The sequence below is a fragment of the Jaculus jaculus genome, chromosome 1 (genome assembly GCF_020740685.1).
Source record: "Jaculus jaculus isolate mJacJac1 chromosome 1, mJacJac1.mat.Y.cur, whole genome shotgun sequence".
Taxonomy (NCBI): Eukaryota; Metazoa; Chordata; class Mammalia; order Rodentia; family Dipodidae; genus Jaculus; species Jaculus jaculus.
Genome location: NC_059102.1, coordinates 150,931,461 through 150,944,124, shown reverse-complemented (window position 1 = coordinate 150,944,124; position 12,664 = coordinate 150,931,461). Strand labels below are relative to the sequence as shown.

The following is a 12,664-nucleotide window of genomic DNA, read 5'->3' as shown; positions in this document are numbered from 1 at the left end:
TGCCAAGTAGAAAACACCAAGGAGGATGAGGCTGGAAACAGCATGGGCAGTCAACCTGGTGTGAAAGTCGGATGAGAAGACAGATGAGAAATGGGGGATTCTGACTTCAAAGCTCTTCCCACAAAGGAATTAGCTGATTATAAGCAAACTTGTCATCTGAAGTGGAGACCAGCACACACCACCTGATCAACAGCACAGCGAGTATGGGATATGCGAAGGTGACATGCTGAGGAGGGCACATCACAAGAAAGACCAGACAAATCAACCGAGGGACACTGGCCCAACTCAATGCACCAAACTCAAGAAAGGCAAAGGCTGGGCAATGACTGGACTGAGGGAAGCTCCAAGGAGACCTAGCAAGTAATAACACTGGGTGTGAGCTAAAAGGACATCACAGAAACAAGTGGCCCAGTCTAAGCAGAGGGTGGGGTGTCTTCCCTGCTGTGGCGTGTGTGTGTGTGTGTGTGTGTATGTTGCTGGAGAAAGCCTCTACTTCCTAAGTGGTTCAGAATGCCAGTGTTAGAAAGTGCCAGTCCTGGTAGTCTGGATTAAAAACATGCAGAAATTCCTTGAACACTCTACTGAAAATTAAATTTATACCAAGATAAAATGTTACAACTTTGTCCTTAGGTCTTTATTCATCTACAAGAATTTTTGGTTGCCTTATCAATTTCTATGAAAACAAAAGTATTTACTAGGCTGGCAAAAATTTACAGAACAATTGCGAAATTACAATTTTCAGGATGCTGACTCTAAGAATGTTCAGTCTAAGTCTCTTTCAAGCACTATAGAAAAGTTGAGGATTTTGTCTTAGTTTCAATCTATTTTTACATTTACACTTTCATGTTTTTCTTTTTTTCCTCCTTTTTCTGACTTCGTTCCCAGGTTAGCTGAACATTTCTCTGTACCACAGACCAGATGGGACCCCACACATACTGAATCTGCAAGCAGCCCTGGTCAGAGCTCCCAACCTCTTACCCCATTGTGCCAGCAGGACACGATGTACTGCTTCTGGTCTTCTGTCAGACCTATGACTGCAGCAGCATGGGATCCACAGCCAACACCAGGGTAGGTCATGGCACTGGCAGGGCAGGTACTGTACCCACTGAGATGATTGTGTAGACTACATATGACTATTAGACTCTTGGCTCCTAATACTTTACATACGACTTCCTGTCTGTTAACAAGGCAGCCAGCTCTAAATACCCTATGGTGGTCTCTTCCAGGTGGGTCAGGGAAAATCCTCTCATTACATACAGGAGCATCTCACCTTCCCTCTTCTCTAGGACAGTTTATAAAACATAAAAACTATCAAACTGCTTTAAAGTTTGATAAAACACCCCAGCAAAAATAGAGTCCACATGGATCAATTTCTTGACTACTGAGCCTACCTACCTGCCTTACAGTTACAGACATCTAGATTTCCTATTTGCTCTTTTCTATGTCAGGGGACTTCTTCAAATGTGAAGCAATCAGTTACATGGGAGGCACTGAGAAGAAGGCTTTGCTGCAGGTGGTAAGGCGGGGACCAGCTGCTTCACAAAGGACAATCAGACCTCAGCTGCTTTGGAATTTGTCCTTGAGGCTAGTTCCCGTAGAGAAGAGTCCCTTCCTATTTTGCACATGGAGTAGATCAGTCTCATGGAGGCTTACTGCAGCTGGTGACTTTGACGAAGCAGTTCACCAAAAGCCCTGATTCTAGCAACTTCCCTGTCACCTGCCTGCCCTGTGCTGGAGTCTGAGACCCATGGCCTATCTGGCTCAGTCTCCCCAAAGTGTGCCCATCTCCTGGGCAAGAATAAATTCTCAGAATAGGGACCTAGGCTCACACTGCTCTTCAGACTTACTTTCAAAGACCACTTAGGTATCAATGCTGGCCATAGTCCTTGGCATTTCCTGAGGCAGTTCCAAGGAATGCAGATAAACTATCTTGCTCCCCTGGCTAGACCTCTTCTGCCCCTCTCTTTTACTTCTTGGTGAGCCAACATGTTTCAAGTCTATATATACACACTAGTTTCATTCAAGATGGAATTTGCAATTCAGGAATTTATTCTCCTTGATTTGGAGTAATTTTGACGAGAGAGTCAGAAAACTACTCATTTTTCCCTCCTTCAGTATTCTTTAGGATTATTTCTATGTCCTTTTTCTTTTTTTGAGTGTTACATGCATGTTCGTGCGTGTGGATATGGGTATGTGTGCCACAGCACATGTGTGGAGACTAGAGGACAACTTTGGGTATCAGTCCTCACTTTCCACCTTGTTTGAGGCAGGGTCTTTCGTGTACGCTAGCTGGCTGGCAAGCTTCTGGGAAACTTGCTTGCTTCTGCCACCCCTCTTATATATGCCCACTGGGATCACAGATACCTTCCAGAGCATTGGCTTTTGCACGGGCTCTGGGGATCTCGATTCATGTACTCATGCTTGTACAGCAAGCACTGAAACCATCCTTCCAAGTCCCTACATCTTTGATCTAAGACATTGTAGTGAACCTTGTTCCTAATTGCCAGGTACCTTACTTTCTGACACACACATACACACACACTTGAGGCAACAAATCTCCCTTCAGGCTACATCCTGCAAGTGCTAACAAGTCATGCACGGTATGTTCACTTGTTCAACAAGTATGTAGTCCATATCAGTTTGTCCCAGATATTATTTTAATGGCTGAGGCATGTCAGGGAACAAAACTGATAAAAATTGCCCACCTCTGAAGACTTACATGCCAACTCTGGGTTCTCGTTCCACCCATAAAGCATGTATAAGCACTGTCTCTGGTCCCTTTAAGTATTACAGATTTGGGGGAAGATAAGATAAGAACCCAACCATTTGTTACCAATTTCTAATGCTTGGCTTTATCTGGTGCAATTCTGTTTTTTGTTGCCTTGGCCAAGTTCATTTTTCATTTGTAAATGCTATTTTGACCATCCGTTTTTCAGAACAAATTTCATAATGGCAGGTACACTGGATGAAATCAGCCAATCCTGTATGGAAGTCTTCTATGGCCTTAACTAAATTCCTATTTGTCAGTTTCAGTTGTTATGGGTGTGGCTGTCAACTTTCCCCTGTAGTCATTTTATCAAATCTACTTAATGTCCTGTAGGTTGCCCCCTTATCTTAATAAAGGACTCTAGGTCTAGTATTACTTTCTGCCTTAAAATCCCCTTTTGGGGCTGGAGAGATGGCGTAGCGGTTAAGCGCTTGCCTGTGAAGCCTAAGGACCCCGGTTCGAGGCTCGGTTCCCCAGGTCCCACGTTAGCCAGATGCACAAGGGGGCGCACGCGTCTGGAGTTCGTTTGCAGAGGCTGGAAGCCCTGGCGCGCCCATTCTCTCTCTCTCTCCCTCTATCTGTCTTTCTCTCTGTGTCTGTCGCTCTCAAATAAATAAAAAATTAAAAAAAAATCCCCTTTTGTAGGCCAAGTTTAAAAGCAGGCTAACAGAGCTAAAGAGAGACCATAGCAGGCAGGAGTACAAAAGGTAGAAATGTGCAGGGCACAGTGGCACACACCTATCTAGGAGGCTAAGGCAGGAGGGCTGTAGGCTCAAGGCTAGCCAGGTTCCAGATCCTCTGGAACTACATAGCAAAACCTGCCTCCGAGACAAAAACAGCCAGAGGTGGTGGCGCATGCCTTTAATCCCAGCACTCAGGAGGCAGAGGTAGGAGGATGGCTATGGGTTCAAGGCCACCCTGAGACTACATAGTGACTTCCAGGTCAGCCTGGGATAGAGTAAGACCCTACCTCAAAAGGAACAAAAACAGATAGAAACAAAATCAGGGGAGGATGTCAAAATAAAAATAGCTGCTACAATTTGGAGGGTTAACGGAAAACCACAGCAGCTCTAAGATGACTGCCTGCCCCACCTTCCTTACAGTCCCTACTTCTTCCTTCATGTCTTTCAGTAGTTCTGCATTCTTGTCCACGCTTCCATGTACGCCTTGGCTCCAAATCATTCCTTTGAAAAGTATGGTTGGGGAGGTGTTCCCACCAGCACAGCTGCACTGGGAGCTCCTACAGGGCCACCAGTAGCACTAAACCATTTTACTTAGCTCTGTTGTGGTGCTGGGACAGAACCTAGGGCCTCACGCAAGCTAGAAAAGCACTCCGCCACCGAGCTTTGTCTCCAGACATATTTTAGCATTTGTGACTGCTTTTGGCACTGGCCTTTTCCCCAGGATTTCTCGGCCAAATAGATGAGGTGGCGCCTAGCCCCATTTCCTCCTGTCCTCAAGGGACATAAGGGCCTGAGAAGCCTCTCCAGCATCTTCTTGGATGCAAGGTGGGGCTTTTCTTACCCCTTTCCCCAGAAGGTCCTAATAATCCAATGTCAGCTGAATGTGAAGATTCAGGCTCAACGGCCCTAGCACACCATTCACAAGCTTTCCCTTCCTGGTGCCTGAGGCTCTCCTCAGCTTTACAGTCACATCTGGTCTGTGAGACCATTTGTCCTCATTAATCTTACGTGGCTGTCCCTGGACTAGGAGCAACATTGAGCAGAGCCATGCAGGACTAAAGTGTGAGACAGTAAATGCTCCACTGTGGGCATCAGTCAGGTCCCAGGCTTCTACCTGCCCACTCCAGACAGCAAGGTCCTCAAGAACCCCGGCATGTGTCTGAGCTATGCCCCTCAGTCATTCACTTCTCCTTGCAGGTCATGAGCAACCAGAGGGAGCGCTGCTATCAGAACAGCTCTACAGCAAACATGCAAAAGAGGTTCAGAAGTGCTGTGGGACATGACACAGCCATTTCTTCTTTCTATGTCTAAGGCAGGGTCTCACTAGGCAGCACATGTTCCCCAACCTGGTCTCCTAACTCAGCTTCCCAAATGCTGAGATTATGCAAGTGTGCCACTGAGTCTAGCTTAAGTTCAAGGCAATGTTTTAAGTCACTGAGTTAAGATTTTCAAATCTGCCCACTCTGAAACATAGGTAAAGTCACAAATATTCTGATAAGTTACCCAAATACCTTCAATGGGCAATTTCTGCATCAATAAAACGTGAGCTACATGTAAGCGTGCAGACTCCCAGCGTTCCCATCTGTGTGCTACTATCCCAACTGCCACAAGGATTCCGAGCTACGTCCTTGTTTGGCTTTTCTTATCTGCATATCAGATGCACATGGTTGCCTTTTGGGTCTGTTCAGGGGAGACGTTCTCCACTCACCATCCAGTTTCATCTGCTCTGGGCAATAATAGTGAACCACCGCTAAGAGAGCAGCGCCATCACTGCCGTCTCTCATCAAGTCCTCCAACAACGGGAAGTAGGGTGACTGCCTAGAGGAAAGCTGCTCTCGCCGATAGCGGACCTGCAGTTGATAAAAGGAAAATGGTCTCTGCGTGTGAGGTTGCTTCACCCCGTGTATGGTACAGGTATATTGCTGGAACAAGAATTCACACAAAGCCTACAGCCACACGGAGAACAACTGCAGTCACCTGGATGACATCCTCTGCCCATAGCACTCACGTCAGATCCAGGGACCAGGCTCTATAGCTACACTAGATAGCAGAGACCCAACGCCAACAGGGCCAGTCTAATTCTAAATTGACGCGGGCAGTGGGTACATATGGGAAAGAGGCAGGACATTCATCTACGCTACCACAAGCTGACACACTACAAACTAATGAGAAACAAGTTAAGTGGTGAGCATCCTGATGCTTGGAAAAACCAAGCTTGTTACTTTCTACATAATCAGCATTAACAGGGGCCATGAAGAAAATACAAAAGAGCATATTAATAGATAGTTGGGAGAAATTTTGGAAACCAGGAGAGACACAATTTCTCGTAGTGCTACCACCAGCCACTAAGAAGAGCAAGTGAAGCATGGGGAAAGCACAGCTGCATGGTGCTCAGGAAACAATGCCTAGGCCAGTGCCTCTGTCCACCTGAGCCCTGAGCGCAGCACCAGGGCCCCAGCCCTGCCCTCACAGGGGCCACCAGCTTACTGGAGGGGCTGCTCCGCACAGGCACAGGGCCCAGAGAGCTGCAGGCCACTGCTCTTTGCTGTATTGCTGCCCCCAGGAAAGCATGCCCACCAGCTACATTTTCTCCAGAAGGGGAAGATAAGTAATAGAAACTAGAGAAGAAAGCCAGTGTGGCCTACGATGAGAAATACAGGTTTCTGAGAGTTCCCCAGGTGAGACCAACTCGAAGAACCGTCTCAGCAATCTAAAACTGCAGGTTGGTATTTCAGTATCTCAGTACATGGCACAGAATCACCAATCACGATGCTTAATATGCTTGTAACAAACCCTTTCAGATTCAGCAACAAGGCTTATTTCATGTCAATGGTATGTTCCAACACACTTTAACTTGTTTCTCAAAACCCATGGCACGTGCTACCACAGGTGGCCCGCCATATACTGTACCACGCGTGCAAAGTCCACAGGTTCCAGCATGCAGTGCAGCACAGCATGCGCCAGGCCAGGCTTCCACAGAGACGACAGACAGGGAGTGAGCAGGCATGCAGTAAAGCAAATGGTTTCTTGAGTAAAGATGGATGGCGTGGGTAGGTTAACCAGACTGATAATGAACTACTGGGGCCCAGAGGGCTCGTGTGACTGTCTTGCTCACCCCAGGACTTCAAATCTCTAGCTAAAAAATGTTCAGGTGAGACTGACTCATGACCTGTCAATCTTTACCACTTTTTCTTGTTAGTTTATTTACTGAATCCCACGGTAGGAAAGCCACCAACTTTCCAATAAAGGGAATTTAGGGGTCACATTTCAGCTGCCATAAAGCTCACCTGAAGCCATAGCTTCTGTAGGACAGCTGTGTTTGTAAGCCATGGCCTTGGTCACACTCAAGACTTGAGAGATTAAGAGTCAAACACTAATTAAGCATGTTTCCTCAGTGTTCCTGCTAATGCCTCAGGCGAAGGTGGCCTGCCAGGTGGAAGCACGGCAGAGTTTAAGTGGGCCCTCAGGAGGGAACCCAAGAACAATCGGTTAAATAATGAAGCTACAGGGCCCAGACAATCAAAAGGCCACACACAAACCCATCTGTGAGAGATCTGTGCCCAAACAGTCACAAGAAAAGGCACCACCCAGTACCAGGCATTTCTTGTAGGGACAGTGACAAACTGGTCCACTTCCACAGGGCCACCAGGTGGAGCACTGCTGAAACTGTGGAACCAAATCCTTGCTTTTAAATTTTCTTTGTGAAAATTAACACATAATCTATAGAAACCCTGCATCTCAGCTAGCCTGATTCAGACCCTACCTGGAAACATGGGCACGTCCTTACCCACTCTGTGCAGGCACCAGAGGGAGGGCCACAAGGAAGACACATGAACTGGAAACAGCAGCAAGAACAGTCTACCTGCACCTCAACAGGTAGCATCTTCCCAACCTGACAGCCCAACATGCGGGTACTAAGGGAAGGTCATGGAGGTTCACCCTCAGGCAAAGTAACAGTAGAAGGAACACGGCATGGGGCAGGGGGTACAGGCCACTAGGTCACCAGCAGTCCTGGTGTCTCCTAGAGGGTCCTATCAGCTGTGCTACACTGGTCACTTACAGAAATCACTAGGAACCTAGGCAAAAAGGAACACGGCATTCCAAAGACTACATTACAAAGCCCGTTAAGTGTGGCCAGCATAGCTCATGCCAGACAGAGTGTAACAAAATCCCCAGGTAGACATTTAAACAAACAACAACAAAAAAAAAATAAAAACAGTCTTGGGTGCAAGCAATTTTATGGAAGCGCATGATGGCAACAGGATGGCTCTGCAGGTGGCGGCTGGTGGCCTGGGTCACTTACGGGCACTAACTTCCAATACCACTTGGAGGGAGACTGCTCAGGAAGCGGGAAGGAAGGTGGAGAGGAACATCAGCACAGCAGGTCCAGGGGTGGCGTGACACACGCTCACATGCCAGAGGTGGGGACGGCCTCTGGTCAGCAATGGCTTTCCAGTGAGCGTGACCACCACATAATTACGAGATTCGATTGGAAGGTGACCCCATCCCCTCCACAATTCCAACCTTCTTGGTAGCAAAGAATAGTTCTAAACTCAGCAAAGTCGGGGGACCGAGGCTGGAAGTATACTCTGACTTGCCCACTTGTTAAAATGCCCAGGCTTGTTAAAAGAGAAAACGAGCCAGGAAAGGCCAAAGACTGACCGACCGTGGAACACGCCCCATCTGCACCCTTCCTAAGACGCACACTTTCCACTGGCCCCGCTCCCATGCTAGGCTTCAGGCACGCACCGGCCCTACTGCCCCTCATAGGCCAGTTCAGGGATCCTCACGACCACCAGCACAGGAATCTTCTGCTTGCGTCCTGACTTGCACAAGCTCACTCTCCGCTTGGGCTGTACTGATCCTGTCGGAACGGCCCTCAGCCCCTCCAGTTCAACACACCACAAGCCCTTCTGGGGGGATGGAAAAGAGGCTGCCCATGATCACACCTCACTTAAGCAGCAAGAATCATCTAGTAGAACCCAAAGAGCTGACTTTAATCTAAGAAGCTGGCTTTGTTTTTGGTGAATAAAAATATAGAATGAGCAATAGTAAGATACCCTTCTTTAAAACTATGGACAGTATTAGCTCAGGGCACTCCAGAGAAATTAAATGTACTCTTTACCTTTTGCTGAGCTGGACTTTCCAGTAACTGTTGTTTTAATTTAACTTCTTTCTCTGTTATCTCTCTCATTTTAAGGTTTACCTAAAGTAAAAGAAATACGCATTAAGGACATTGCTCTCCCATGACAGCCCCCCGCCATTTGCACTTCACCAGGAGAACTGCCCCCACCTCACCAGCTATAAACTCCAGCTCTGAGATAGAGGGTCATCAGGCGTGCTACACAGATGCAGAAATAAGGGGAGCCTGTGTCACGGATGACAGACAGCCTGGCTGTCAGAAAGCCAGCATGTCTCACGAGTACCAGTGCAAAGCTCCTTCCTCACAGTACAGCAGAATCACAAAAGACCAGCAGTAGACACTTGCCAGAGGACCCTATGCACAAGGCACACATTTTGCCAATGCCATCAACAAGCACGTATACAGCAGTCTGGCTGACACCCCACTAAAGGACCTACCTTGTCTTGGGCCACACCTCCCCTGACACAAAATAAAGTTATAAAACCTGAGCTGTACACCCTTTAAAAATTGGAAATTTAAGTCAGGTGAGGGGGTGCATGCCTTTATAATCCCAGCACTCAGGAGGCAGAGGTAGGAGGATTGCTGTGAGTTTGAGGCCAACCTGCGACTACAGAATGAGTTCCAGGTCAACCTGGGGTAGAGGGAGACTTTGAAATAACCAACAATAAACTTGGAAATTTAAGTATCCTTTCCTGAAATCAGTAATTCAAGATAATATTAAAATTATATAATTTTAATTTTATAATTATAAAATTTATAAATAGGTAAAAATACTTATCAGTCCTCACAGATCTATAGTCAAAGTTATAGACAGGTAAAAGGGCACATGACTGAATGATTTGTCATGAAACAGAAATATATTATGTGAACTCACATCAAGAAGGCAGAAAAATGGAGCTAAATAGAGAGTTCTCAAAGGAAGAAATACGAATGGCATATAAGCATCTAAAAAAATGTTCTACGTCACTAGTCATCAGGGAAATGCAGATTAAAACTACATTGAGATTCCATCTCACTCCTGTCAGATTGGCCACCATCATGAAAACAAATGATCATAAATGTTGGCGGGGATGTGGAAAAAAAGGAACCCTTCTGCACTGCTGGTGGGAATGCAATCTGGTCCAGCCATTGTGGAAAACAGTGTGGAGGTTCCTAAAACAGCTAGAGATTGATCTACCATATGACCCAGCTATAGCACTCCTAGGCATATATCCAAAGGACTCATCTCATTTCCTTAGAAGTACGTGCTCAACCATGTTTATTGCTGCTCAATTTATAATAGCTGGGAAATGGAACCAGCCTAGATGTCCCTCAACTGATGAGTGGAAAATGAAGATGTGGCACATTTATACAATGGAGTTCTACTCAGCGGTAAAGAAAAACGAAGTTATGAAATTTGCAGAAAAATGGATGGACCTGGAAAGTATTATACTAAGTCAGGTAACCCAGGCCCAGAAAGCCAAGCGCCACATGTTCTCTCTCATATGTGGATCCTAGCTACAGATGACTGGGCTTCTGCGTGAGAATGGAAATACTTAGAAGCAGAGGTCAGTAAGTTAAAAAGGAGACATAAAGGGTAGAGAAAGGAAGGGAGGAGGATACTTAATAGGTTGATATTGTATATATGTAATTACAATGATTGTAATGGGGAGGTAATATGATGGAGAATGGAATTTCAAATGGGAAAGTGTGGGGGTGGGGAGGGAGAGAATTACCATGGGATATATTTTATAATCATGGAAAATGTTAATAAAAATTAAAACAAATAATAATAAAATAAAATAAAAAACAAAAACTTGAACTGAAACTGGAAAAAAAAAAAGGCAGAAAATTTCCATTCAAAGCAGTTAAGGCGCTTGCCTGCAAAACTTAAGGACCCAGGTTTGATTCCCCAATACCCACAGATGCCAGATGCACAAAGTGGTGCATATGTCTGGAGTTCATTTGCAGTGCCTGGAGGCTCTGGTACACCTATTCTATCTGCCTCTTCCTCTCTCTCTGTTCCTTCCCTCCTCAAATAAATATTTTTGAAAGCTAATGGGGGCTACAGAGATGGCTCAGTAGGTCAGTGCATGAGGACCTGAGTTTGGTCCCTATTATACATCAAAATCCAGGGGTGGGCACACATGCCTATAACCAACAAGGAGAGGGCAGGGACAGGAGTGATCACTTCCTGACCAGCCAGTCTAACAAAACAAAACAAAGAAAAGAAAGAAAGAAAGAAAAAAATGGAGCCAGGCATGGTGGTGCATGCCTTTAATCCCAGCACTTGGGAGGCTGAGGTAGGAGGATCACTGTGAGTTTGAGGCCAGCCTGAGACTATATAGTGAATTCCAGGTCAGCCTGGGCTACGGTGAGACCCTATCTCGAAAACCCAAAACTAAACTAAAATAAATAAAAGACAGACTGATTGAGAGGGAGAAGAGATATGATAGAGAGTGGAGTTGTAAAGGGGAAAGTGGGGGGAGGGAGTAAAATTACCATGGGATACTGTTTGCAATCTTGGAAGTTGTCAATAAAAAATAATAAAGGGTGTTTTTATTTTTTCCCTTTTTTATTGACAACTTCCACAAATATAAATAATTTATTTATCTGAAAGAGAGAGAGGCAGATGAAGAGAGAATTCTGTGTATGTGTGTCTCTAATAAATAAATAAAAATATAACCTTTAAAAAGAGAGAGAATGGGCATTTCAGGGCCTCTAGCCACTGCAAATGAACCCCAGATGTATGTGCCACCTTATGCTTACATGGGTACTGGGGAATTGAACCTGGGTCCTTAGGCTTCTCAGGCAAGAACCTTAACTGATAAGCCATCTCTCTAATCCCTGATATCATCATTTTTTCCTCTTTGTGCAGGTAGCTTCAGCCACTGTGAAGTCAAATATCAAGGCTACTTTGTGTCTGGAAGACAGCACTATAAGCACTTCTCTCCTTTCTCTGGCTCTTATATTCTTTCTACCACCTCTTCTGCAATGGTTCCTAAGCCGAGGAGGATATGATAGAGATGTCTCCTTTAATGCTAAGCTCTCCACAGGCATTTCTCAGTACTTTGTGATAGGCTTTGAGTCACTCTAGCAATCATTACCAGGATGGCTATTTTAAAGAAAAATATAAATTATTTTGTTAAAAATTTAGGGCTAAAGAGATGGCTCAGCACTTAAACAAGCTTGCCAGCAAGGCCTTATGGCCCAGGTTCAATTCCCTAGTACCCATGTAAAGCCAGATGTACAAAGTGGCATCTGGAGTTTGTTCACAATGGCTAAAGGCCCTGGCATACTCATTTGTTCCCTCATTCCCTCTTTGTCCCCCTTTCTCTCTCTGTGCTTACAAATAAAGGCAACTAAAAAAATGAAGGAAGAGCTAGGCATGGTGGCTCATGCCTTTAATCCCAGCACTCGAGAGGCAGAGGTAGAAGGATCACCATGAGTTTGAGGACACCCTGAGACTACATAGAGAATTCCAGGTCAGCCTGGGCCACAGTGAGACCCTACCTTGAAAAACTAAAAAAAAAAAAAAAAAATCAAGGAAAGATTATTGGCAGGGGGCAGATGTACATATGCGTAAACATGTGAAGGTCGAAGGACAACCTTGGTATGTTGATCTTCACCTTCCATCCTTCCATCTTGTAGTTGACTGGGTCTCTCTTAATTGCCTCTGCAAATGATACCAGACAAGCTGGCCTCCGAGCCTTGGGTTTCTCTTGCACTTGCCTCCCATTGTCATAGGCATGTCAGCTAGGTTAATATAGGTTGAGGATCTGAACTCTAGTCCCAGGCTTGCAGAGCAAGTAGTCGTACCTACTGTGCAATCTCTCTAGCCTGCCAATGTCTCTAGCCTGCAAACCAAACACCTCGAACCCATCCAATCACATGGGCAAGAAAACAAAGGGCTCTAGACTCCAACATGTAAAAAGCCCAAAGTGGAGGTCCAAGAAGTAGAGCAAGGCCAAGGGCGGGAGGAAGACCTGAAAAGCCACCGTTTTCCAAGTGGAGATGAGGCCATCACAGTCAGTAGTGAATTCTACAAAACACAGTTGGGGCAATAACTGTCAGCCCAGTCCTGCCTCACCA

The 12,664-nt window shown here is 45.7% G+C and overlaps 1 protein-coding gene across 4 annotated transcripts in view; it reads right to left on the bottom strand.

Annotated features, from left to right (window-relative positions):
* Positions 1 to 12,664, bottom strand: part of Camsap1 (calmodulin regulated spectrin associated protein 1) — a 91,583-nt gene that overhangs the window by 15,524 nt on the left and 63,395 nt on the right. The window contains exons 4-6 of one of the 4 annotated variants that reach the window (XM_045150195.1): positions 8,576 to 8,656; positions 7,754 to 7,786; positions 5,159 to 5,300 (exon numbers count right to left, since the gene is read on the bottom strand). In XM_045150195.1, the coding sequence (XP_045006130.1) occupies positions 5,159 to 5,300; positions 7,754 to 7,786; positions 8,576 to 8,656 (256 nt within the window). Of the gene's footprint in view, positions 1 to 5,158; positions 5,301 to 7,753; positions 7,787 to 8,575; positions 8,657 to 12,664 lie in introns of those variants that run through there. The other 3 variants (XM_004654089.2, XM_045150206.1, XM_045150215.1) reach the window with 3 other exon arrangements.